The sequence below is a fragment of the Asparagus officinalis genome, chromosome 9, assembly GCF_001876935.1.
Source record: "Asparagus officinalis chromosome 9, Aspof.V1, whole genome shotgun sequence".
In the NCBI taxonomy this organism is placed as follows: Eukaryota; Viridiplantae; Streptophyta; class Magnoliopsida; order Asparagales; family Asparagaceae; genus Asparagus; species Asparagus officinalis.
Window position 1 is genome coordinate 40738428 of NC_033802.1, and position 27839 is coordinate 40766266.

Below are 27839 nucleotides of genomic sequence, written 5' to 3' on the forward strand. Positions count from 1 at the left end.
GAGCGGGCCAGGAGGGCGGGAGAGGCGCGCGGGGTGACGTATAAGGGGGGAAGGAGGAGGGGAGTGTACAGGTGCGATCATACTAGCACTAATGCACCGGATCCCATCGGAACTCCGCAGTTAAGCGTGCTTGGGCGAGAGTAGAAATAGGATGGGTGACCTCCTGGGAAGTCCTCGTGTTACACCCCTCCTTTTTGCTCAGCGCGCAGAGTGTTCCACTATTTAAATTATATATATTTTTAATTTTTTATCGTTTTCGTCGGATCGACGGATACTTTCTTATTGTATTCCCGCCGCCAGCGTGGACGCCTGGGAATGAGGAGCACGTCGGGCTTCTCGTTGCGGAGTTCTGGACGAGTGTTCGGGGAGGGGGCTGACCGTCGGGCAACCCTTCTCCCGGGCTTCTCGTTGCGGAGTTCTGGACGAGTGTTCGGGGAGGGGGCTGACCGTCGGGCAACCCTTCTCCCGGATCAGAAGTTGCGGGCCGGGGAGGGCACGCGGAAGCCCGTCCGGCCAAAATGTCGTGTTTCCCGGCGTTCGGGGCGACGGCGAGGGGTCAGGGCCCGCGTTTCCCTGCGTTCGGCGCCGGGAGCGGGCCAGGAGGGCGGGAGAGGCGCGGGGTGACGTATAAGGGGGGAAGGAGGAGGGGAGTGTACGGGTGCGATCATACCAGCACTAATGCACCGGATCCCATCAGAACTCCGCAGTTAAGCGTGCTTGGGCGAGAGTAGTACTAGGATGGGTGACCTCCTGGGAAGTCCTCGTGTTGCACCCCTCCTTTTTGCTCAGCGCGCAACGAGTTCCTTTGTGAAAATTTTTTTTTTTATTGTTTTGCTCCGATCGACGGCTCCTTTTTTGTTGTATTCCCGCCGTCAGCGTGGACGCCTGGGAATGAGAAGCACGCCGGGTTTCTCGTTGCGCGGAGTTCTGGACAAGGTTTCGGGGAGGGGGTGACCGTCGGGCGACCCCGCCTCCCGCATCGGAAGTTGCGGGTCGGGGAGGGCGCGCGGAAGCTCGTCCGGCCAAAATGCCGTGTTTCCCGGCGTTCGGGGCGACGGCGAGGGGTCCGGGCCCGCGTTTCCCTGCGTTCGGCGCCGGGAGCGGGCCAGGAGGGCGGGAGAGGCGCGCGGGGTGACGTATAAGGGGGGAAGGAGAAGGGGAGTGGACGGGTGCGATCATACCAGCACTAATGCACCGGATCCCATCAGAACTCCGCAGTTAAGCGTGCTTGGGCGAGAGTAGTACTAGGATGGGTGACCTCCTGGGAAGTCCTCGTGTTGCACCCCTCCTTTTTGCTCAGCGCGCAACGAGTTCCTTTGTGAAAATTTTTTTTTTTTATTGTTTTGCTCCGATCGACGGCTCCTTTTTTGTTGTATTCCCGCCGTCAGCGTGGACGCCTGGGAATGAGAAGCACGCCGGGTTTCTCGTTGCGCGGAGTTCTGGACAAGGTTTCGGGGAGGGGGTGACCGTCGGGCGACCCCGCCTCCCGCATCGGAAGTTGCGGGTCGGGGAGGGCGCGCGGAAGCTCGTCCGGCCAAAATGCCGTGTTTCCCGGCGTTCGGGGCGACGGCGAGGGGTCCGGGCCCGCGTTTCCCTGCGTTCGGCGCCGGGAGCGGGCCAGGAGGGCGGGAGAGGCGCGCGGGGTGACGTATAAGGGGGGAAGGAGAAGGGGAGTGGACGGGTGCGATCATACCAGCACTAATGCACCGGATCCCATCAGAACTCCGCAGTTAAGCGTGCTTGGGCGAGAGTAGTACTAGGATGGGTGACCTCCTGGGAAGTCCTCGTGTTGCACCCCTCCTTTTTGCTCAGCGCGCAACGAGTTCCTTTGTGAAATTTTTTTTTATTGTTTTGCTCCGATCGACGGCTCCTTTTTTGTTGTATTCCCGCCGTCAGCGTGGACGCCTGGGAATGAGAAGCACGCCGGGTTTCTCGTTGCGCGGAGTTCTGGACAAGGTTTCGGGGAGGGGGTGACCGTCGGGCGACCCCGCCTCCCGCATCGGAAGTTGCGGGTCGGGGAGGGCGCGCGGAAGCTCGTCCGGCCAAAATGCCGTGTTTCCCGGCGTTCGGGGCGACGGCGAGGGGTCCGGGCCCGCGTTTCCCTGCGTTCGGCGCCGGGAGCGGGCCAGGAGGGCGGGAGAGGCGCGCGGGGTGACGTATAAGGGGGGAAGGAGAAGGGGAGTGGACGGGTGCGATCATACCAGCACTAATGCACCGGATCCCATCAGAACTCCGCAGTTAAGCGTGCTTGGGCGAGAGTAGTACTAGGATGGGTGACCTCCTGGGAAGTCCTCGTGTTGCACCCCTCCTTTTTGCTCAGCGCGCAACGAGTTCCTTTGTGAAAATTTTTTTTTTTTATTGTTTTGCTCCGATCGACGGCTCCTTTTTTGTTGTATTCCCGCCGTCAGCGTGGACGCCTGGGAATGAGAAGCACGCCGGGTTTCTCGTTGCGCGGAGTTCTGGACAAGGTTTCGGGGAGGGGGTGACCGTCGGGCGACCCCGCCTCCCGCATCGGAAGTTGCGGGTCGGGGAGGGCGCGCGGAAGCTCGTCCGGCCAAAATGCCGTGTTTCCCGGCGTTCGGGGCGACGGCGAGGGGTCCGGGCCCGCGTTTCCCTGCGTTCGGCGCCGGGAGCGGGCCAGGAGGGCGGGAGAGGCGCGCGGGGTGACGTATAAGGGGGGAAGGAGAAGGGGAGTGGACGGGTGCGATCATACCAGCACTAATGCACCGGATCCCATCAGAACTCCGCAGTTAAGCGTGCTTGGGCGAGAGTAGTACTAGGATGGGTGACCTCCTGGGAAGTCCTCGTGTTGCACCCCTCCTTTTTGCTCAGCGCGCAACGAGTTCCTTTGTGAAAATTTTTTTTTTTTATTGTTTTGCTCCGATCGACGGCTCCTTTTTTGTTGTATTCCCGCCGTCAGCGTGGACGCCTGGGAATGAGAAGCACGCCGGGTTTCTCGTTGCGCGGAGTTCTGGACAAGGTTTCGGGGAGGGGGTGACCGTCGGGCGACCCCGCCTCCCGCATCGGAAGTTGCGGGTCGGGGAGGGCGCGCGGAAGCTCGTCCGGCCAAAATGCCGTGTTTCCCGGCGTTCGGGGCGACGGCGAGGGGTCCGGGCCCGCGTTTCCCTGCGTTCGGCGCCGGGAGCGGGCCAGGAGGGCGGGAGAGGCGCGCGGGGTGACGTATAAGGGGGGAAGGAGAAGGGGAGTGGACGGGTGCGATCATACCAGCACTAATGCACCGGATCCCATCAGAACTCCGCAGTTAAGCGTGCTTGGGCGAGAGTAGTACTAGGATGGGTGACCTCCTGGGAAGTCCTCGTGTTGCACCCCTCCTTTTTGCTCAGCGCGCAACGAGTTCCTTTGTGAAAATTTTTTTTTTTTATTGTTTTGCTCCGATCGACGGCTCCTTTTTTGTTGTATTCCCGCCGTCAGCGTGGACGCCTGGGAATGAGAAGCACGCCGGGTTTCTCGTTGCGCGGAGTTCTGGACAAGGTTTCGGGGAGGGGGTGACCGTCGGGCGACCCCGCCTCCCGCATCGGAAGTTGCGGGTCGGGGAGGGCGCGCGGAAGCTCGTCCGGCCAAAATGCCGTGTTTCCCGGCGTTCGGGGCGACGGCGAGGGGTCCGGGCCCGCGTTTCCCTGCGTTCGGCGCCGGGAGCGGGCCAGGAGGGCGGGAGAGGCGCGCGGGGTGACGTATAAGGGGGGAAGGAGAAGGGGAGTGGACGGGTGCGATCATACCAGCACTAATGCACCGGATCCCATCAGAACTCCGCAGTTAAGCGTGCTTGGGCGAGAGTAGTACTAGGATGGGTGACCTCCTGGGAAGTCCTCGTGTTGCACCCCTCCTTTTTGCTCAGCGCGCAACGAGTTCCTTTGTGAAAATTTTTTTTTTTTATTGTTTTGCTCCGATCGACGGCTCCTTTTTTGTTGTATTCCCGCCGTCAGCGTGGACGCCTGGGAATGAGAAGCACGCCGGGTTTCTCGTTGCGCGGAGTTCTGGACAAGGTTTCGGGGAGGGGGTGACCGTCGGGCGACCCCGCCTCCCGCATCGGAAGTTGCGGGTCGGGGAGGGCGCGCGGAAGCTCGTCCGGCCAAAATGCCGTGTTTCCCGGCGTTCGGGGCGACGGCGAGGGGTCCGGGCCCGCGTTTCCCTGCGTTCGGCGCCGGGAGCGGGCCAGGAGGGCGGGAGAGGCGCGCGGGGTGACGTATAAGGGGGGAAGGAGAAGGGGAGTGGACGGGTGCGATCATACCAGCACTAATGCACCGGATCCCATCAGAACTCCGCAGTTAAGCGTGCTTGGGCGAGAGTAGTACTAGGATGGGTGACCTCCTGGGAAGTCCTCGTGTTGCACCCCTCCTTTTTGCTCAGCGCGCAACGAGTTCCTTTGTGAAAATTTTTTTTTTTTATTGTTTTGCTCCGATCGACGGCTCCTTTTTTGTTGTATTCCCGCCGTCAGCGTGGACGCCTGGGAATGAGAAGCACGCCGGGTTTCTCGTTGCGCGGAGTTCTGGACAAGGTTTCGGGGAGGGGGTGACCGTCGGGCGACCCCGCCTCCCGCATCGGAAGTTGCGGGTCGGGGAGGGCGCGCGGAAGCTCGTCCGGCCAAAATGCCGTGTTTCCCGGCGTTCGGGGCGACGGCGAGGGGTCCGGGCCCGCGTTTCCCTGCGTTCGGCGCCGGGAGCGGGCCAGGAGGGCGGGAGAGGCGCGCGGGGTGACGTATAAGGGGGGAAGGAGAAGGGGAGTGGACGGGTGCGATCATACCAGCACTAATGCACCGGATCCCATCAGAACTCCGCAGTTAAGCGTGCTTGGGCGAGAGTAGTACTAGGATGGGTGACCTCCTGGGAAGTCCTCGTGTTGCACCCCTCCTTTTTGCTCAGCGCGCAACGAGTTCCTTTGTGAAAATTTTTTTTTTTTATTGTTTTGCTCCGATCGACGGCTCCTTTTTTGTTGTATTCCCGCCGTCAGCGTGGACGCCTGGGAATGAGAAGCACGCCGGGTTTCTCGTTGCGCGGAGTTCTGGACAAGGTTTCGGGGAGGGGGTGACCGTCGGGCGACCCCGCCTCCCGCATCGGAAGTTGCGGGTCGGGGAGGGCGCGCGGAAGCTCGTCCGGCCAAAATGCCGTGTTTCCCGGCGTTCGGGGCGACGGCGAGGGGTCCGGGCCCGCGTTTCCCTGCGTTCGGCGCCGGGAGCGGGCCAGGAGGGCGGGAGAGGCGCGCGGGGTGACGTATAAGGGGGGAAGGAGAAGGGGAGTGGACGGGTGCGATCATACCAGCACTAATGCACCGGATCCCATCAGAACTCCGCAGTTAAGCGTGCTTGGGCGAGAGTAGTACTAGGATGGGTGACCTCCTGGGAAGTCCTCGTGTTGCACCCCTCCTTTTTGCTCAGCGCGCAACGAGTTCCTTTGTGAAAATTTTTTTTTTTTATTGTTTTGCTCCGATCGACGGCTCCTTTTTTGTTGTATTCCCGCCGTCAGCGTGGACGCCTGGGAATGAGAAGCACGCCGGGTTTCTCGTTGCGCGGAGTTCTGGACAAGGTTTCGGGGAGGGGGTGACCGTCGGGCGACCCCGCCTCCCGCATCGGAAGTTGCGGGTCGGGGAGGGCGCGCGGAAGCTCGTCCGGCCAAAATGCCGTGTTTCCCGGCGTTCGGGGCGACGGCGAGGGGTCCGGGCCCGCGTTTCCCTGCGTTCGGCGCCGGGAGCGGGCCAGGAGGGCGGGAGAGGCGCGCGGGGTGACGTATAAGGGGGGAAGGAGAAGGGGAGTGGACGGGTGCGATCATACCAGCACTAATGCACCGGATCCCATCAGAACTCCGCAGTTAAGCGTGCTTGGGCGAGAGTAGTACTAGGATGGGTGACCTCCTGGGAAGTCCTCGTGTTGCACCCCTCCTTTTTGCTCAGCGCGCAACGAGTTCCTTTGTGAAAATTTTTTTTTTTTATTGTTTTGCTCCGATCGACGGCTCCTTTTTTGTTGTATTCCCGCCGTCAGCGTGGACGCCTGGGAATGAGAAGCACGCCGGGTTTCTCGTTGCGCGGAGTTCTGGACAAGGTTTCGGGGAGGGGGTGACCGTCGGGCGACCCCGCCTCCCGCATCGGAAGTTGCGGGTCGGGGAGGGCGCGCGGAAGCTCGTCCGGCCAAAATGCCGTGTTTCCCGGCGTTCGGGGCGACGGCGAGGGGTCCGGGCCCGCGTTTCCCTGCGTTCGGCGCCGGGAGCGGGCCAGGAGGGCGGGAGAGGCGCGCGGGGTGACGTATAAGGGGGGAAGGAGAAGGGGAGTGGACGGGTGCGATCATACCAGCACTAATGCACCGGATCCCATCAGAACTCCGCAGTTAAGCGTGCTTGGGCGAGAGTAGTACTAGGATGGGTGACCTCCTGGGAAGTCCTCGTGTTGCACCCCTCCTTTTTGCTCAGCGCGCAACGAGTTCCTTTGTGAAAATTTTTTTTTTTTATTGTTTTGCTCCGATCGACGGCTCCTTTTTTGTTGTATTCCCGCCGTCAGCGTGGACGCCTGGGAATGAGAAGCACGCCGGGTTTCTCGTTGCGCGGAGTTCTGGACAAGGTTTCGGGGAGGGGGTGACCGTCGGGCGACCCCGCCTCCCGCATCGGAAGTTGCGGGTCGGGGAGGGCGCGCGGAAGCTCGTCCGGCCAAAATGCCGTGTTTCCCGGCGTTCGGGGCGACGGCGAGGGGTCCGGGCCCGCGTTTCCCTGCGTTCGGCGCCGGGAGCGGGCCAGGAGGGCGGGAGAGGCGCGCGGGGTGACGTATAAGGGGGGAAGGAGAAGGGGAGTGGACGGGTGCGATCATACCAGCACTAATGCACCGGATCCCATCAGAACTCCGCAGTTAAGCGTGCTTGGGCGAGAGTAGTACTAGGATGGGTGACCTCCTGGGAAGTCCTCGTGTTGCACCCCTCCTTTTTGCTCAGCGCGCAACGAGTTCCTTTGTGAAAATTTTTTTTTTTTATTGTTTTGCTCCGATCGACGGCTCCTTTTTTGTTGTATTCCCGCCGTCAGCGTGGACGCCTGGGAATGAGAAGCACGCCGGGTTTCTCGTTGCGCGGAGTTCTGGACAAGGTTTCGGGGAGGGGGTGACCGTCGGGCGACCCCGCCTCCCGCATCGGAAGTTGCGGGTCGGGGAGGGCGCGCGGAAGCTCGTCCGGCCAAAATGCCGTGTTTCCCGGCGTTCGGGGCGACGGCGAGGGGTCCGGGCCCGCGTTTCCCTGCGTTCGGCGCCGGGAGCGGGCCAGGAGGGCGGGAGAGGCGCGCGGGGTGACGTATAAGGGGGGAAGGAGAAGGGGAGTGGACGGGTGCGATCATACCAGCACTAATGCACCGGATCCCATCAGAACTCCGCAGTTAAGCGTGCTTGGGCGAGAGTAGTACTAGGATGGGTGACCTCCTGGGAAGTCCTCGTGTTGCACCCCTCCTTTTTGCTCAGCGCGCAACGAGTTCCTTTGTGAAAATTTTTTTTTTTTATTGTTTTGCTCCGATCGACGGCTCCTTTTTTGTTGTATTCCCGCCGTCAGCGTGGACGCCTGGGAATGAGAAGCACGCCGGGTTTCTCGTTGCGCGGAGTTCTGGACAAGGTTTCGGGGAGGGGGTGACCGTCGGGCGACCCCGCCTCCCGCATCGGAAGTTGCGGGTCGGGGAGGGCGCGCGGAAGCTCGTCCGGCCAAAATGCCGTGTTTCCCGGCGTTCGGGGCGACGGCGAGGGGTCCGGGCCCGCGTTTCCCTGCGTTCGGCGCCGGGAGCGGGCCAGGAGGGCGGGAGAGGCGCGCGGGGTGACGTATAAGGGGGGAAGGAGAAGGGGAGTGGACGGGTGCGATCATACCAGCACTAATGCACCGGATCCCATCAGAACTCCGCAGTTAAGCGTGCTTGGGCGAGAGTAGTACTAGGATGGGTGACCTCCTGGGAAGTCCTCGTGTTGCACCCCTCCTTTTTGCTCAGCGCGCAACGAGTTCCTTTGTGAAAATTTTTTTTTTTTATTGTTTTGCTCCGATCGACGGCTCCTTTTTTGTTGTATTCCCGCCGTCAGCGTGGACGCCTGGGAATGAGAAGCACGCCGGGTTTCTCGTTGCGCGGAGTTCTGGACAAGGTTTCGGGGAGGGGGTGACCGTCGGGCGACCCCGCCTCCCGCATCGGAAGTTGCGGGTCGGGGAGGGCGCGCGGAAGCTCGTCCGGCCAAAATGCCGTGTTTCCCGGCGTTCGGGGCGACGGCGAGGGGTCCGGGCCCGCGTTTCCCTGCGTTCGGCGCCGGGAGCGGGCCAGGAGGGCGGGAGAGGCGCGCGGGGTGACGTATAAGGGGGGAAGGAGAAGGGGAGTGGACGGGTGCGATCATACCAGCACTAATGCACCGGATCCCATCAGAACTCCGCAGTTAAGCGTGCTTGGGCGAGAGTAGTACTAGGATGGGTGACCTCCTGGGAAGTCCTCGTGTTGCACCCCTCCTTTTTGCTCAGCGCGCAACGAGTTCCTTTGTGAAAATTTTTTTTTTTTATTGTTTTGCTCCGATCGACGGCTCCTTTTTTGTTGTATTCCCGCCGTCAGCGTGGACGCCTGGGAATGAGAAGCACGCCGGGTTTCTCGTTGCGCGGAGTTCTGGACAAGGTTTCGGGGAGGGGGTGACCGTCGGGCGACCCCGCCTCCCGCATCGGAAGTTGCGGGTCGGGGAGGGCGCGCGGAAGCTCGTCCGGCCAAAATGCCGTGTTTCCCGGCGTTCGGGGCGACGGCGAGGGGTCCGGGCCCGCGTTTCCCTGCGTTCGGCGCCGGGAGCGGGCCAGGAGGGCGGGAGAGGCGCGCGGGGTGACGTATAAGGGGGGAAGGAGAAGGGGAGTGGACGGGTGCGATCATACCAGCACTAATGCACCGGATCCCATCAGAACTCCGCAGTTAAGCGTGCTTGGGCGAGAGTAGTACTAGGATGGGTGACCTCCTGGGAAGTCCTCGTGTTGCACCCCTCCTTTTTGCTCAGCGCGCAACGAGTTCCTTTGTGAAAATTTTTTTTTTTTATTGTTTTGCTCCGATCGACGGCTCCTTTTTTGTTGTATTCCCGCCGTCAGCGTGGACGCCTGGGAATGAGAAGCACGCCGGGTTTCTCGTTGCGCGGAGTTCTGGACAAGGTTTCGGGGAGGGGGTGACCGTCGGGCGACCCCGCCTCCCGCATCGGAAGTTGCGGGTCGGGGAGGGCGCGCGGAAGCTCGTCCGGCCAAAATGCCGTGTTTCCCGGCGTTCGGGGCGACGGCGAGGGGTCCGGGCCCGCGTTTCCCTGCGTTCGGCGCCGGGAGCGGGCCAGGAGGGCGGGAGAGGCGCGCGGGGTGACGTATAAGGGGGGAAGGAGAAGGGGAGTGGACGGGTGCGATCATACCAGCACTAATGCACCGGATCCCATCAGAACTCCGCAGTTAAGCGTGCTTGGGCGAGAGTAGTACTAGGATGGGTGACCTCCTGGGACGCCCGCACGCCACGCCGCGCCGCGCCTCGCCCGCACGCCACGCCGCAGCCGCACACTTTTGCTTCTCAAGCCTTCATTTTTGCACGTTTTACACATTTTGTAACGGCTGCATGCGGGTAACGGAAGCATTAACCGTGCGTAACGGTCCCTTGGATTCAGCGGGGGTTACACCTTTCATCACCTATAAAAGGAGGCTTGGAGCTCATTCAGAATCACACCAACGAAGAGGAACACTTTCTAAACTCTCTTCTCTTCTCTACTCTCTTACCTCCAAGAAATTTCGGCTACATTTTACTGGGCAACCGTTTTCATCTGAGCATAAGCTCTGTGTCTCACGCCCGAGTGCAGAGGCCGGCCGATTCCGGGGGTTTTTACCGCTAGGGGAGAGAGGACAAACTACGCCAGGGCGATAGGCGGGGCCTTAATCTTCTAGGGCAGTGATATCACGACTGCTCCCAATCAGGCCTGAATTTTCTAACTCCTTAATTTGTTTTATATTATTATTGTTTTGACAGCACACATGCCCAATATGGTCATTTTGAGGATCCTCAAAATTATGAACTTGCTTCTTTTCCCCTTAAAACTATATATGCACACATGCCCAATGTGGTCATTTTGAGGGTCAAATATTTAACAGATCAACGTGGGACAGTATTTTGTTTTTTTTTGTTTTTTTGCAATTCTTCATGAACATGAATTTGTATCACGTTGTCTCCTTTTTCCCCAACCCCTGCTAGCTGCTTCGTCCAAAGCTTTTTATCCTTTTGTCCCTTTTTTGGAAATGTAAAGTTATTTTTTTCAAATCGCAGAAAATACAAGAATTGTAAAAAGTCACTATTACATCATTGATCTGCTACCTTTTTTGGAAATGTAAAGTTATTTTTTTTTCAAATCGCAGAAAATACAAGAATTGTAAAAAATCACTATTACATCATTGATCTGCTAACTATTTGACTGTGAGCCACTAAAGTATCAGATTGGACGCATACATAAAGTTCAGGGTGGAAAAACAACTATAACACTCTAGGAGTAAAGTAGATAATTCACCAACACTGGAATTTGGTCATTCTGCCCATTCTTTTAATTTTAAAGTTCATTGTCTTTTGTGCAAAAGATCACCTCACCCTTTTCAAGTGCAAATACCACAACAACCCCGAAGAAAATCAAAAGTAGAGCTAAGATAATTTGTAGGATAAAACTTTATAGAACTGGAATAAAATTTTAAGTGTTAATCAATTAGAATTGTAACAAAACTAGAACTAGGATAATTGTACAAAATTATCCCACTTTTTTATTTTTTCTATGTAAAAATGAGAGCTCTAGTCTCTCTAGTTATCCCAAGTTTTAGTTTGAAACTAGGTGGTAAAAAAATCTAGAACTCTCCATTTTATTTTTTTATTTTTTATTTTTTTATTTTTTATTTTTTTTATTTTTTATTTTTTTCTTTGCATCTTTTCTCCGATGATCATCACTGTCATTAGACCATGCTGTCAAATCAGATCTCATCTTCTCATCTCTTATATTTTCTTTTTCTACGAAAATTATAATAATATAATTAAATTAAAAGTAAACGAAGTGTAGATCCATAATTTATTTAAAAATAAAATTAAGACATGATCGAAATAGATCTCAGGGAGCAAAAAAAGAAGGGAAATATGCCCAAAAAAATTAGACTTGTAAGATAATGATAATTAAAAAAAATTAAAGAGCTAAAACATATATTATAGTAATTGACAATATCTCATAGTCTAATCAAAAGTTATTTAATTGTAATTAACATTCTAGTAAACAACTAATCAACAATAATAAGTTTAAAATGCATTCTAGTAAACATTTAATCAATAATAGTAAGTTTAAAATACATAAATGGTATTTATTTATATTATCAAAATGCATAAATATATTCTTCACGATTATCAAAAATTATCCCATATGCTATTTTATCAAAATTCCCGCTTCACAAAATTGTTTCTAATTATCCCACTAAAATATTACACTAGCAAAAAAATATTCCACTTTAACAACTATCTTAATTCGAGTGAAAATGTACCAATTGACTGACACCCTCGTGGAAATATTTATATGAAAAAAAGGTTGCCTTTTAAATCTGACTTTTTCAGTAACTAACTCCTCTACAAAATAGGAGCAAAATAAGGAAAAACAAACAACCGTCATCATCTCCATTTACTCCCATGCAAAAATACACACAAGAAAATAAAAACCCTATTAACTCTCATTATCTCTAATCTCTCTAACAATTTCTCAGGCTCTCTCTCAATGGCGGGCAACGAATGGATCAAACGGTACTAGAAGCATATTGGATACGGTCGGCGCAATCGCTGCCGCCGACGAGCAGAAACCCGTTAATGCGAGGGGAGGGGTGCATTTCAACCCGACCCGTTACTTCGTCGACGAAGTTGTTAGCGAAGTCGATGAGACGGATCTTCATCGGACGTGGATCAAGGCGTCGGCGACCCGGAACTCGCTGGAGAGGACAACTAGAATGGAGAACATGTGTTGGAGGATTTGGCATCTTGCCCGAAAGAAGAAACAGGTTTCGGGTCTAGATCCGATGAGATTATATCCGTTAGTTAGTTATGTTTTGGTGTGGTTGGTTGATTTTTGAAATGTTGGCGTTTCTAGGTTCTTTTTCTTTTTTTTGGTTCCATTTTGAATTGTTTGCGTTTTTTTTTTATTCTTTTGTAATGTTGATTAGTTTTCAAAATAAAATTTTGTTTATTTGAATCAATGGACCTTTTTTATCAGAAGAAATAAAAACTTTCTAACTTATTTTCGGTAAATTTCTCTGTAGAAATAGGTTTAATGGGGGAAATACATTTTTATCATAAATATATTAGAAACTCTTTATATTATTTTTAGCAAAGGAATTTTTTGGGCGTAATTTAACTAAATATATAGTAATGAATTAATCATATAGACACTACAAGAATGGGTTTTGATCTTTCTTTCTGGGATATGAGTTACAGGGGTAGGCCTAAAAGGAACAAAAATGTACGAGCATATATGGCTTGCTTGGGCCCTATGCTCGAAGTACCCTTGTGCAGTGCACTTGCAAAGCGCAAAAAGGCGTTGTTGCCTCAGATGTGGGCGCTTTGCTACCACCCTACATTGCAGGGCATATGAGGCGCAATGAGGCGTGCGTCTTTGATAACATAGAAGCAATCAACAATTACTAGTTAAAATCTCCATTTGTCAAAACAAGTGTATTTCTAAAAGTAATAACTAGATAGAAGATGGTTGAATTTGAGTTACCTAGTAGAGATATTTGTACAAGAAAACCATTAGTCCATAATTATTGGATTAATTTTCTTAAGAATGCAAAGCAATAAAACCTTTTTTAAGTGGCATATGGCATGAAATCTGTTTACTAAATTTCTTCACCAAAGATATTTAATTTTCTAAGAGCATAGGCATGCTTGAATTTTTATAGCTTGTTTCGCAGATAGACTTTTCAGTATTAATATAAATATATGTAGGACCTGTTCCATAATTTATTGAATAACTTGTCTTGCGTGGTAATTCTACTTGTAAGATAACTAGTGCTTGAATTTTTCATACTATTTTCCTTTCGAAACAACGAGCAGATAGAATATGATGATTTTCAAAGAATTACGAAGAGAAAATGGGAGAGAGAGCAAGGAAGAAAGGATGCTACTGATGACATGTCAGAAGACCTCTCAGAAGGCGAGAAGGAAAAAGGTGACGTAGTTGGAGAGATGGCTCAGAGTGAGACACCTGCGAAGAAATTTCAGAGAAATATTTCCAATCTCCAAGTTTGGAGTGATGATAACAAAGATAAAAAGCTCTATATTGTGCTTATCAGGTAAATTCTATCACTGTAGAAAATTTTACTTGCATTGAGATAAATGGTATGAAAAATGTAATTGCAGATTAACCTATAGTAACATTTAATTGCAGATTAACCTATAGTAACATTCAATGTGAAATTTGTCCTGAAACGGGAGAATTGCCCAAAACCCAGAGAGTATACAGTGATTTGTGAATTTGAAGATATCTCTATTTGCTTCGTAGAAATATGTGTAGCCGTTGTTATTCATGCATATACAAATAATTTGAGATTAGCGACATATGATATGATTAGCATAAAATGTCTAGCTTACAGTTGCTTGTTTTATTCATAAGTTGAAATCGACTACTTCCTTTGATATCTTACAGTTATCTTCAAACTTTTGCTCTTTTATTCATTTTGGTTCTGTAATCAGATGAACTAGTTGTGTTCTTCATAGTTAGTCTATTTGGAAGAATTGTGAGAGAACAAAAACAAACTATTTGAAGTTGTTTTTCAAAGAAATTATCAATTGTCCTGATGTTTATCCTAATTATCATGGCTTCATGCTTCAATATTCTATCTTATACAAAAACATAAACATAAATGTAGAAAAATATAAATGTGAAATATACGTTCCTCATTACAAACAACCCATACATATCCATGTCCTGGTGTCACAGATGTTTCAGAAACATGTAGAAACATCATACTCCAATCCAATTTTAAACTTTAAGTGATGGTTAATTTAATTTGACACTTTAATTAATGTTCTTTTTATATTTACCCAGTTTGCATGGTCTAGTTCGTGGCGATAACATGGAGCTTGGTCGTGACTCTGATACAGGTGGTCAGGTAATTCTTATTTAGTCTATTTATGGTCAAATTATCCATGACTCGTAACAGAAAACTTACACAAGAAAGAAATGTTTCAGGTGAAATATGTTGTAGAACTCTCACGAGCACTTGCGATGATGCCAGGAGTGTACAGAGTAGACCTTTTCACCCGTCAGATTTCTTGCCCTGATGTTGACTGGAGCTATGGAGAACCAACAGAGATGTTAACTTCAGGCATGATCAAAATATTCCTATTCGGCTTTTGGATATAGAAATATTTTCCAATCATGTTTCATGAATTATTCACATATTCATAATATTTTCCCACTTTTGTGAGGAATTTTCAATTTACAAAGTTATAAACANGTAAACCACTATAGTTTCACTGTTTTGAACCTACTACCCTTCTAGTTTCATTGTTGCACATAGGCCCGACTCACTAATTTCACCCAGATGCAATCGGTCAAAACTTTACCAAGGGTAAATAGTTTAAAAAAACACCTAGGGGGCTACCTGCAACAGTGAAACTACAGGGGTGTTAAGTTCAAAACAGTGACACTATAGGGGGGCTATTTGCAATTAACCTTATAAAATATCCCATATGTTCATTAATTGACAATGATATATCCTTCGGGTTATGTTTACCAATTGAGAATTTACGTTTGCTAACATCAGGCATGTTTACAAGTGATATACCCAAAAAGCTGGAATTTATTCCCCAATTTTCCGCTTCGTAGATTTCATAAACATTCCGGTCACTGTTTCATGAACTATTCAAAAATTCATAATACTTCCCTAATTTTGTAAATCTATTCTTTTTAATATTTCTAGTTGACTTCAGATTCTGGTTAAAGATTGAGAATTTACGATCCTAAGTCCAATTGTATATCAGGGTCAGAGGATGCACATGGAAACAGTAGTGGAGAGAGCGCAGGTGCTTATATCATACGAATTCCCTGCGGTCCAAGAGACAAGTACCTAAACAAAGAGGCTCTCTGGCCTCATATTCAAGAATTCGTCGACGGTGCACTAGCCCACATCCTAAATATGTCTAGGGTATTGGGAGAGCAAATCAGTGGAGGGCAACCGGTTTGGCCTTATGTGATCCATGGACACTATGCTGATGCTGGAGATTGTGCTGCTCTACTCTCAGGAGCTCTAAATGTTCCTATGGTTCTCACAGGCCATTCTCTCGGGAGGAACAAACTTGAACAACTCCTAAAACAAGGACGACAGTCTAAAGAGGATATTAATAGTACCTACAAGATAATGAGGAGGATAGAAGCTGAGGAGTTGTCTCTTGATGCCGCTGAACTTGTTATTACGAGCACGATGCAGGAGATTGAGGAACAATGGGGTTTGTATGATGGGTTTGATGTCAAGCTTGAGAAGGTGTTGAGAGCTCGCGCGAGGAGGAGAGTTAACTGCCATGGCCGTTATATGCCAAGGATGGTGGTATGTCTAACTTGCTACTAAGTAGTTACACGTTCTATAAAATGCCAGCATATTGTCACGGACTTTATCTTTTCCAAACTCACCAACTTACTAAGTTCATTCGACTCTCATACTCAAAAAATAGCTAAGCTAGTTAGCTATGCGAGAGAGAAAGCAACGGAAACGAGATTGAGATAAAACATCTGTATCGCACTCAAAAGGAAATTACAATTCTTGAGGATGATCTAGCCAAATGAGGGAATCCCCTACTTATAGGCATCGGCCTTGTTAAAAAAAGACTAGAATTAGACCTCGTTTAGTACGCGGGAATTAGTGGGAATGGAATGCACATTCGCACTTCTCATTCATGCATACCAAACATGGCATCTTTTTGAAGTTAGAATATACATTCCCACTTCTCATTCGTTCCCACTTCTAACGGGAATGGGCATTCTCTATGAGTTGGTAAGGGATGGGCAATCCCACTTAAGGGGGAATGAAAAAGTTATGATAAATACCAAATATAACATGATTGCTTATTAATTACACATACCAAAAAAAAAAGAGTTTTCACTCACTTCATTAGCTAAATACATCCAAACATGAGAATGGAAATGAGCATTCCCTTCGCACACTCATTCCATTTCATTATATGCTTCGTTCCATTCTCACATGATTCTATTCTCGTGTACCAAACGATGCGTGAATTCACACTTGCTTATTATTGTAGAACATTGTCTCTATAACGTCCTAGAACACTATGAACATCTATCATATTCTACGTGCCAAAAATCAGTCTTCATCGCGGGATAATGAACTACTTTGGATTAACTTTCTTCGTGTAAACAAATACAGGTAATTCCTCCAGGCATGGATTTTAGCAGCGTTGAAGTTCAAGAAGATGCAGATGATGATGTGGCATCAGGACTAGGTGAAGGTTCTCCTAAGGCAGTCCCTACCATATGTTCCGACGTATGTCCATAAAATGCATATGCACATGTATACAAGTGTATTCATGCAAGTTTGTTTGTGCTTCCTTTAGTGATAACCATTGTCCATTTTCATAGGTTATGCGATTCCTTGCAAATCCTCACAAGCCAATGATCCTCGCCTTATCAAGACCCGATCCTAAGAAGAATATCACCACTCTCTTGAAAGCCTTTGGAGAAAGCCGTCCATTGAGAGAGCTTGCAAATCTAGTAAGGAAGTTATCACCCACTTGCTTAAGTTGCTTATTAGCGATGAAATGTAATGTTTAAAAGCAGTGTTGTATGTTCAGACTCTAATAATGGGAAACCGAGACGATATTGATGAGATGTCTGGTGGTAATGCGAGTGTACTTACTACAGTTCTGAAGATGATCGATAAATATGATCTTTATGGACTTGTGGCCTACCCTAAGCATCACAAGCAATCAGAAGTTCCTGATATCTATAGGCTCGCAGCAAAAACCAAGGTTTGCAGAAATATTATTTGAGTTTTAATATTGTGTGTACTCAGTTTGTAGAAATACTAATCATGAGATTGGCAGGGAGTCTTCATAAATCCAGCTCTGGTTGAACCTTTTGGACTCACTTTGATTGAGGTCGGTTTTTAATACCGTAAACAATTATTTCAATTCTTTTAAGCATTAACCATTCTTTTTAGCATTTCCTAGATTTATCCCAACTCATGGTTAACTAACAAAAGCTATAAATGTTTCCAGACTTGTCCAGGAAATAATCAGATAGCTTACATGCTAGGCTTATAGAATGTGCATGTATCACTGTTTTAACCCTGTCTAATAGAACAAATGCATACTGATTTTGCAACTTTATTTTTTCTTTTCTATCTTCAAGAATTTTCCTCAACCTAACCATTCTTATGAGTTACAACCGTATAACAGAGACTATAATCAACTTACTTATGGCAGGCTGCCGCGCATGGGCTCCCAATGGTAGCTACCAAAAATGGAGGACCGGTGGACATTCATCGGGTAAACTCTCCATTCATACACATTATGGACCTTTTACGATCCTCTCAGTGTATAAATTCATGGGCTAATTGTGGATGAGCCCCCTGTACTATTGCCCAATTGCAGATAGACCCCTGCAATTCTATTCTTGCTGATAGACCCCCTGCGTGAATTTTTTTAAATCTTTTACCCTCAGGATGTCTATTTGGCAACCACAAAAAAAAAAAAAAAATCTTTCTCCGAGGGCAAAAGAGTGAAAACATTACACTCAGGGGGTCTATCTACAACAACAGAACTACAGAGGTTCTATCAGCAGGTAGTACAGGTACTATCCACAATTAACCCTATATTGAAATTTTCTCATGGGTTAAAAACCTGTAGGCTTTGAACAATGGGCTTCTTGTGGACCCACATGACCACAAAGCCATAGCCGATGCCCTCCTCGAACTACTCGCAGATAAAAATATGTGGAGCGAATGTAGAAAGAGTGGATGGAGAAACATACATCTATTCTCATGGCCAGAGCATTGTAGAACTTATCTCACAAGAGTAGCTGCTTGTAGAATAAGGCATCCACAGTGGAAAGCCGACACTCCAACCGATGACATAACCTCTGAGTCATCACTCGGAGACTCTCTCAAGGATTTTCAAGAACTCTCTCTCCGGCTCTCTATGGATGGGCCTGCCCAGCTCGAGAAATTCGCAGCCGAGAAAGGCGACCCTCAACTACAGGATCAAGTGAAGAAGTTAGTCGACAAAGTCAAGAAGGCAGATACTCAAAAGGCAGATACTAAACAAGAAAAAGGCCAGCAACAATCAGATAATACATCAAATGTGGTTACTAAATACCCTCTTCTTAGGAGAAGAAGAAAGCTGTTTGTGATTGCTGTAGACTCTTATGATAAAAAAGGTAAGCCGACAAAAACAATGATCCAAGTGATACAGGAAACATTCAAGGCTGTTAAGTCTGACTCACAAATGGCAAGGACCTCGGGATTTGCCCTCTCTACTGCGATGCCGATATCGGAGACATTGGAGTTGCTGAAGTCAGGGAACATACAACCCAAAGATTTCGATGCACTTATATGTAGCAGTGGAGGTGAAGTGTACTATCCAGGAACTTATCAGGATGATGGAAAATTATCCCCAGACCCAGATTATTCTTCCCATATAGATTATCGGTGGGGGCATGATGGGGTGAAGAGGACCTTAGAGAAATTGATAAACAATCAGGAAGACAAGAAGAATCCTTCTCGTGTAGTAGAGGAGGACACAAAGTCAAGCAATGCACACTGTGTATCTTTCCTAATTAAGGACTCAACTAAGGTATCAGTTTACTGCATCTTACAGAATACATGGTTTTAAATAGGATAAATTTTACTTAACCCCGCCAACTTTGTTTATTCCACTTAGCCCTCCTAAACTTGTCTCGCCCCAAAGTAGCACCATAAACTTTTGACTGTCACATGCCAAGCACATGACAGCAAAGGTCGAAAATTCCCCTCTAGTTTATTAAAACTACCGTGTATCCTCTTCTCATTTTGGGGGTTATATTTCAAAAAGGTCATTTTGGTCATTTATGCATTAACAGATAACAACATCAGGGTTGTATGTTGTTAAAACTTGAAAGCGCAGACGACTTGGTCAGACAGCCCAAAGTTCAGGGGGTTAAGTGAAAAAAATAAGTGAAATTTTACATTTTTGAATTTGTGCAAAGTTTTTATCTTTTTCCCCCCTTGAATTCCAGGTAGCAACTGTGGATGATCTAAGGCAAAAGTTGAGAATGAGAGGGCTCCGATGCCATGTAATGTTTTGTAGGACCACCACGAGGTTGCAGGTTATCCCTCTCCTAGCATCCAGATCTCAGGCCCTCAGGTATATTCTAATCTGTCAAAATTTGGTGTTGAAATACATGCAAACATCCTTTTGTATAGGGTTTTTGTCAATTTAGACCCCCACATCTTTTTTGTTCTATATTAGATTAAATCTTCATCTTTCTATATCAGATTCCTAAATCTTCGTTATTGTTCAAAATGGGGGACTTGCTTAAAACAGCTTAATAGATTTGAGGGTCTTTCTAAAACAGCTTAACAGATTTGGAGGTGTTTAAAGAGATTTGTGGGTCTAATTTGGCAATATGAAGAGTCAGGCGTCTAATTTAGAATTAACAAATGTAAGAAAATCCCTTGTTTTTATCAATCTGATGTTTGTAGACTTCGTTAACAAGTCTTATTCAAACTTCAAAATGTTATAAACAAAACTATAGTTCAATAGATTCCTTAGGTTTTAACAAATGTTATGAATATCAATTGCTGTTCAGTCTCAAACAATATGTTATGAATATCAATTGCTGCAAATAATAGCTCAGTAGGTTCCTTTCGTTTTAACAAATGTAGAACTTAGGGTCACTTTCAAGTAGCCGTTCGGTCTCAAATATATGTGGTTCAAACGGAAATGATGCCGATAAAACAAAACAAAATCATGAAAGTTGACCTTTTTTGCCTGTGAAATCAAACAAAAGATACATCCTGCCAGAAACTAATATTTTCTAAATCATATAGATTATAGTAATGGTTATTCATTAAATCCAAATGCAGGTTTAAGTATTACATAGAGGAGTAGTAATAGACAGTAGATACTAAGACCTCTTTATTTATATATTTTTAGAATATCTATATATAGTTAAGTTCACAGAATAGGAGTATTGTGAAAGAAAACAATTTATTTTCTTTCACGGAAAATACAGGTACCTTTTTGTCCGATGGGGCCTGAATGTTGCCAACATGTACGTAATTATGGGAGAAAAGGGAGACACGGATCATGAAGAATTGATTTCTGGCTTCCACAAGACAATAATCATGAAAGGGATCATTGAGAAAGGCTCCGAGCAGTTTCTGAGAACAAGAGAGAGCTATCAAAAACAAGATGTTGTCCCTGCTGAGAGCCCCCTTATTGTCTACACTAGCAACGGGATGAAGTCGGACGAGATCACGAGCGCGGTCAAAGCGGCATCTAAGGCTGCCTCCGGTTACTGAAGCATATACTTTTCCTTTGTCCCTTCATTTCTTTTACTTTTTTTTTTAAGGAATAAGTAGGAAAGGGATGCAACATATGATTTTGTTTATATTTTTCATCCTGATTGCATTTGTACTGCAAGTTGTTTGTACGAAGTTGGAATCTGGGTTTTACAAAATGGCACACACATTATCTGACAAGAGTTCGAGTATAAGTTCGTTTGTCTCTTTTGGCATGTTTCCTTCAACTTCCCTCACTCTGGAATAAGATCATTTGAGTCAGGACCATTCAGATACCTAGCATGAACTTGAGAAAAGCTATCTTCGAAATTGTAACGTGAAATTGCAACTGAAACTGCTGTTTAAATCCTCTTGAAGCTTTGAGTTGTCTTTCTTTTCGCAACATTTTTCCTTTTCTAGCATGCAACTGTTCGTATTAACTCTTTAAATCATGCGTTAGCTCTAGATTTCTACTACCTTCTTTGATCAAAACCATTAAGAGTCACATTAGCGACCATTGTCTTTCAGATATTTCAGAAGGAAGCGTTCTATCAAATTGTCTGACAAGGTCTTCATACACTCTTCATGGTTTTTGTACTTTAGTAGAATATCTAAATACTCTCACAACTTATAGAATTCCAATTTTTTATATTCACATCAAACCACCAAACATACGTAAAGCTGAAACAAAGGGCTTTGATTTATGGTTTTAGACAGGCACCTTACTTGTCGAATTGTAGGTGGAAAATCTTCATGCCTGTGGACACTAACAAAGTAAAGATCGTTTCGAAACATTTGTTTTCTCAAAAGAGGCGGCGTTGCTTCTGCAGATTATAGAATGGTTCAATAGAGAAGACAATATAACTACAACTTTCCTTGCTAATACATCTATACCTGAAGAGTATTCTGTACCTACCCAGACTAGATCTTTGTTCACTTTGAACAACAAGGGTTAGAAGGAGTCATCAAACTTTCTTTTTATCTGGACGGTAAGTCTTAGCGAAGTTCTAGCCACCCGAAAAAGAAAATTTTCACAATACCAAAATTATTCGTTTGTTCACATCAAGTGCCCTCAACTCACAAAAATCTTCATAAACTTGCTACTAGTTCTAAATTGCTAAATAGTTTATGTTTTGTAGTACAATTATCACTACTCAAATCATGAAGGCAGTAGTGGTTAGTGGTTACTGCTAACGAGATAATGGTAAACAACGCCGGACCTTGATCGTCATAAAATGTTTTCTGGAGGGCACGTAGACTAGAACATCATTCAATTTTATAATCGTATAGCCAGGTTTATTGTAATCCTTATAAAGAATGATTGTGTTCAGTAGCCACTACCTGAAAAAGGAATGTTTTTTCCCTATACTTTGTGCTAATGATTTACTAATTGGGAATTTTTGCCACTGAGTTGACATTCCTATTATCTATTTTTGTTGCATGATCTTCTAGTTCCTACCTTATATATTACTCTATTCTTTGTATTTATTTTCCTTTAGGTGCTCGATATACAACAAAGTAAGACTGACATTGGTGATTGTCTGCAGCATAAATCCATGATTTTGCAACCTAGGAAACAATACACTTTGCTATATAGTAAAGTGAGTTATGTAAAATATGCAAACAACAAACTGCTTCATATTTCATTCTTCTTTGGACATAAAACAAAAAGAACAATACGATGTCGAAGTCAATAATAAGCATACCTTGCTTGATATTAGAAAATTGATACAACAAAAATCATATATTAAGCCCTCTAGAACTATACAACAAAAGTATTTTACTATTTATGCATGAAAGAAAAGTAAATAAGAGAACATACAACTGATGAGAGAGCCTGCTTCAAGCTTTTCTAGATGAGCCTTCAAAGTCCAGCAAGTAGAAGATGGATGAACTCCAGCCAGCAGGATAACCCTTACCTATACAAAATTGCGTTGATTTCACTTTGTACCAAGACAATATCTCCACAATTTTTTTTTCTATATATGTTTCCTCAAGACAACTCATTTGGCCCTTTTTTATTTCCTTCATCCCGTGTAATTCTCCATCAAATCCATGAAAACTTTACATCATCTCTGCCTGTTAGTAACTTCATGTAGCAAGCCATTAGTAATATAATCAGAGTTTGGCGTCTTTCTGCAAAATACAATGAAATTGGTTATAATGCGAAGAAGTGCTAATTATAATAAAGTATATATTGTTTTGTCCTTTCTCAGGTTACTACGGTACTGGATCAGACTAGGACTCGTTGAGTTTACACATGAAAATCTAGCAAATTCACTTTTTACATTTATAATGTTCTTATAGTAAACTAATAACTATAGTAGAATTTTATAGGGTTTTTTTTCCTAGAAACCACCTTTAAAATAGGGTAATTATGTGGAAACTACCTTTTATTTTCAATGTATATATAAACCACCTTTAAAGTAGGCTTTTGTTACTATCAACCAGCTCCTAGTCAATTTTTTCACTAAAAAACCAAAGTTACTGTTAAAAATCTCACATTCAAGGCACATGGCTCATTCTTTTAGTGTTTAGGTCTTGTTATGGTACAACCCACGTACCTTGAACTTGAATTTTTTAAACTTATTTTTGATTTTTTTAGTGGAAATTGGACTGAGGTGGTTGATTGCAACAAAATACTACTTTATAGGTGGTCTATGTACAAATTGAAATTGAAAGGTGGTTTTGTTATAATTACCTATTTTCAAAGTGGTTCCCTAGGGGAAAAAACCCAATTTTATATTACTCCTTCACTGAGAAATATATTCTAACAAAGGGAGTTTGTAATGAAACAAAAACAGTTAATCTTTGTGTAATGTGATAAACGAGAACATCTGTCTCAAGTACCATGGTTAGAAGATGTTGATCCTTAGCCAGGAACACCGTGCAAACAAGCTTTTAATTAGCAAATAGCCTACATAAGACAACAAAGATTGTATCACTGTCAAAGGAAAATCAACTATTTTAGGATATGATACAAAACAATACTTTAGGATTTCATTCCAGTTTCTCATGTAATGAGTAGATACACGTTCAATTTGGACCAGTTACTACAAGAGCAAACCAAATTAGTTGAGGACTGCGGCAGGAAAACTTAGAGACAGAAAATCCACTAACAAACTTTTCTACATTTAGAAGGCATTCTAGAATCAATAGAGAAAGAAAAAAGCAGTTACCTCACTATATGATCTTCAAGTTGAGCTCGAAGAACATAAAAAAACTCCTCTTGTTTAGTCTGGGAAATATTACAACTAACCAATAATGCCGCCAATAGGAGCTCGATTAATTTCCAAAGTATTTACCAATAATCCCCACAAAAGCATAATCCATCTCTAAAATGATGGAATCTTTTTTAATCACTTACTACAATCTCCCTGTTTGTAATCATTGAGATGAACTTAGTTGCATCACGACAATTGCCGCAAACTCTAAGATTCTTTATGATCAGAATCCTTGTCCCTGGGGCAGTATTCAACAACCCAAATGCAATGACTGACCTCTCACTGTGACTGCAAAGCATTCTCTCCTTCAATTCCTCCTCTAGTCATGATACACAAACTCTGTCCTTGGAACATAACCTAATTTCCTCGTTTCACAGTTCAGTCTCTCTAACATTTGCATAATCTTTTCATAGTCAGGGTGGTTCTTGTCCTCCATCAAAAATCCATGAAACTTACCATTCACTTCTAATGAACTACATCCCGGGACTTTTCTTGTCCCCAAATTCCTCATTGCTAGTCTTACTTCTGCTACTTTGTCCCATTTCCTTGCTGCTGCATAAACATTTGAAATCAAAGCGTGAATCCCCAAATCACTGGGATTTAATTCAAGAATCTTTTCAGCCACAATCTCCCCGACCTTAAATTTCTTGTGATTATGACATCCAGACAAAAGAGCGACCCAAACTGCAATCCCAGGTTCAATCACCATGGATTTGATAAGCTCATAGGCTTCATCAACATGACCAGCACGAGCTAAAAGATCAACCATACAAGCATAATGCTTTTCCTCAGGCTCAATACCAAATTCGCTAACCATGAGGCCAAACCAGTATCTCCCTTCATTCACAAGCCCAGAGTGACTAAAAGCCGATAAGAGAGAAGCAAATGTAGCATCATCGGGCTGAATTCCTGTTTCTTTCATCTCAAGGAAGAGCGAGAGGGATTCCCGGCCACATCCATGAACACCATAACTAGCAATAATCACATTCCATGATATCAAGTCTCTTGAGCTAATCCTGTCAAAAACAGCACGAGCACTGGCGGGGCTCCCGCATTTTGAATACATGTCGATTATAGCGGTACCAGAGATCTTTTCAAGGTCGCACCTTCTGACAATGAAACCATGCACCGACTTCCCTAGCTTCAAGAACCCGATTTGTGAGCATGCTAGCAATGCGCTCACGAGCGCAACACAATCGGGTTCGAACCTGCAATCTTGCATCTCGACCAACATGGCCAAAGCCTCAGTAGCGAAGCCAATATGGGCATAACCGGATATCAAAGCGCTCCATGTGACAATATTCTTGCCCTTCATCCTATCAAAGATGAAATGGGCAAGGCCCAAAAGCCCATTCTTAGCATACATGTCAACGAGACTAGTCTCCACTAGAACACCCATCCTCATTCCTAATCGAATCATACGTCCATGAACTGAGAGACCCATCATCGTGTCTCCTGTACCAGCACAGGCCTGGGCCAGGCCGACCATCACGATCTCATCTCCATCCAAACCATCCACCCTCATCTTCCTATAAACATCAATTGCCTCAGCCGGCTTCCCAACACTCACAAACCCCGTAATCACAGTAGTCCACACGACCAAGTCTCTATTGGGCATTTCCTCAAATACACCCAACGCTTTCTCCATTCTCCCACATTTTGCATACAAATTGATCAATGATGAGCAGACAAACACATCATGGGCATAGCCGAGATTAGTCGCATGGGTCCGAATCTCCTCACCGGACTTCAAGTCCGATAATTGGGCACAAGCCTTGAGTGCAACTGTGAAGGTGAGCTATCAGGTCTCGCTACATCAGCCACAAACTAACGCGACGTAGCAAGCCGAGGACCTGGGCAGGGGAATTATGGCGGGAATAGGCTATCATGAGAGCGTTATAGGTAGAAACTTTTGGCTGAGAAACTGTTTCAAACATGAGGCGGGCAGTTGCAATGTCGTCGAATTGAGAATATGATGCAATCAAATGGCCAGGGGATTGGGGATGGGATAGAGAGCCAGTGAGGATTAAGAGAGCGTGGATTTTTGCTAGGGTTTTAGGGTCTTTGATCGAGGTTAAAAGGGGTTTGGGGCGCTTGAGGTAGTAGAGAGGTGAGCGGAGCATCTCTCTCTATTTGCACGGGGGGGAAATTGAGAGATTTGTTCCCGGGCTTTTCCCAGAAAGGTGACCAGAGGACGTTTTCCGCAATTAAGAAATGTGAGGGGGCTCATACGTAAAAGCTTTGAGTTGTTTATAATTAGCAACTTCTGGTAGAGACATTTTTCTCCCCACGGCGAAATGGCTGAGAAATTGGCACCGGAAAAGCGCCACAATTTCGTCCACAATGGTAATCATTAGCGATCAAAAACCCAAAGTTTTCGAATTCTAGGATTTCGAGGGTTTTGAAATTTCTCTCTGATTCCTTTTCTTATTGGAATTTGCAGGGCAGAAGGTGTTCGAGTGGGACCAAACCCTAGACGAAGTAAACATCTACATCGATCTGCCTCCAAAAGTCCCCAAGAACCTCTTCCACGCTAAAATCCAATCGAAGCATCTTGAAGTCGCAATCAAGGGGAACCCGCCGTATCTCAATGTTTATGTCGATAATTACTCAACTTTTTATCCTTTTATTTTTCATTGTTTTGATGATTTTCCTTTTTTTTTTTTGTTGATTTGAATGTCAGCATGATCTCCCTGCTGCAGTGAAGACAGATTCTTCATTTTGGACTATCGGTAATGTGATTTCATGTTTAGTTTGTTGTTGTTATTATTATTATTACTACTACTACTATTATTATTATTTTTGAATAAATTGTTTTTGATGTCGTATAGGATGAATTTGCTTATCAATATAGTTTTGAGATTCTAAGCAATACGTAGATGTTAGAAAATGTTCAGAAATTATGAAATTGGCACTACAGAGGTTTCAATTTGGCTTATTCAAACGGGGCTTGAAAATGAAACAACTCAACTTTCAGTATAGCCCTTGAAATTTTGCCTGTGTGTCCACTACCTGAATATGCTCCTCCTTTCTTTACAATTTTTTTAATTTTTTTTGTGATCCTCAATAATAGTGAGGTTTTTCTGCTTGCTTCATTTGCATCCCTAATCAGCCTCCTACAGTTATATAATCCCATATACTTAAACCTTTTTCTCTGTCTTCTTGTGCACACTCCAACATTGCACATTATGCAATTATACTACATTTCTTTCCTCTTGTTTGGCCTCCCATTTAGATTCACTTGTTTTATTAGCATTCTCATTATTAATTATTGTCGCTATTTGAATTTTGCAGAAGATGAGATATTGCATATTACACTGCAGAAAAGAGATAAAGGAAACACTTGGGCATCCCCAATTCTTGGACAGGGTGGGTTAGATCCTTATTCAGCAGATCTTGAGCAAAAACGCCTGATGCTGCAGAGGTTCCAAGAAGAGGTGAGCCCTGCCAAACTCGGCCAACTCATATTCTGGTGCATTTGTTCTCATGAATTTCCCTCTCCATTGCACTGTCATTTATTTTGCCTTTACTGTGGTTTGATCATTCTACAATGAAATGTAGAAAAACTTAACTTTATAAGTTGGCTTATAGAAATGTAGGAGTTCTTAACTTCATAATGTGGCTTTTCTGTTTTCTGGTGTCAACATTGGTATTCAGTGAACTTCCTAGAAACTGTCGGGTATTTTTATATCCTGTCATTATTTTCATCATATTGTACTCATTGTAACAGGATCATTTAGATTGCTTCTTCAGGTTGATTGTTTTATGGTGAGACAAAGCTACTTGTGCTTTTGTACCCTAAATTTGCTATTGTTTATGGTGAGAAAACTTCTACATGAAATTGCAGTGGACTACCCCATAACATTTTGATTTAACCATTAGCTCAACACTTTCAAGTGAAGCAGTTCAATCATCATTTCATATGGCTTCAGCACTCAGAAGTTTTTCTTCCTTTTGCAAGTCTTTATATCAGGTGTATGGTATAGCTTATTAGTATGGCATGATCATGCTTTATAGCAAACAATTACTACGACTACTTTGGAAATAATTGATGGTGATTCTGAACCTGTGAAGCTGATAAAAAAAATTTTGGTTGGCCCCTACTGCTTCCA

General features: G+C 45.6%; 3 protein-coding genes across 7 annotated transcripts in view; 2 read left to right on the forward strand and 1 right to left on the reverse strand.

Moving 5' to 3' along the window:
- LOC109824717 (probable sucrose-phosphate synthase 2) lies at positions 11609–20606 on the forward strand. Its single transcript, XM_020391356.1, is given in 14 exon segments — positions 11609–11762; positions 11764–12010; positions 13062–13300; positions 14056–14119; positions 14200–14335; positions 14994–15556; positions 16391–16507; positions 16603–16734; positions 16815–16991; positions 17067–17120; positions 17448–17510; positions 17871–18815; positions 19237–19364; positions 20236–20606. Coding segments are annotated over 14 exon segments (3183 nt in total). The 5' UTR covers positions 11609–11733; the 3' UTR covers positions 20525–20606.
- On the reverse strand, positions 18132–25870 carry LOC109824718 (putative pentatricopeptide repeat-containing protein At3g25060, mitochondrial). 2 transcript variants are annotated; one of them, XM_020391359.1, is made up of 4 exons: positions 23683–25870; positions 23354–23420; positions 22326–22639; positions 18132–18215 (listed from the first exon to the last, which is right to left on the reverse strand). In XM_020391359.1, exon 1 carries the CDS (start codon positions 25373–25375, stop codon positions 24047–24049), a length of 1329 nt encoding a protein of 442 aa, XP_020246948.1. In that variant the 5' UTR covers positions 25376–25870; the 3' UTR covers positions 18132–18215; positions 22326–22639; positions 23354–23420; positions 23683–24046. The 2 variants fall into 2 exon arrangements, with proteins under 2 accessions (XP_020246948.1, XP_020246947.1); XM_020391358.1 differs by lacking the exon at positions 18132–18215 and having other exon boundaries at positions 22191–22639.
- LOC109824719 (nudC domain-containing protein 2) overlaps positions 25953–27839 on the forward strand; it is a 19129-nt gene continuing 17242 nt past the window's right edge. For 3 of the 4 annotated variants that reach the window (XM_020391360.1, XM_020391362.1, XM_020391363.1), the window contains exons 1-4: positions 25966–26073; positions 26171–26319; positions 26411–26459; positions 27022–27164. In XM_020391360.1, the coding sequence (XP_020246949.1) occupies positions 26025–26073; positions 26171–26319; positions 26411–26459; positions 27022–27164 (390 nt within the window). In that variant the 5' untranslated portion in view covers positions 25966–26024. Of the gene's footprint in view, positions 26074–26170; positions 26320–26410; positions 26460–27021; positions 27165–27839 lie in introns of all 4 variants that reach the window. The other variant, XM_020391361.1, reaches the window with a different exon arrangement.

Excerpts from the sequence above, each read along its gene's own strand:
- LOC109824718 (XM_020391359.1), bottom strand. The coding sequence starts at position 25,375 with ATGGAGAAAGCGTTGGGTGTATTTGAGGAAATGCCCAATAGAGACTTG.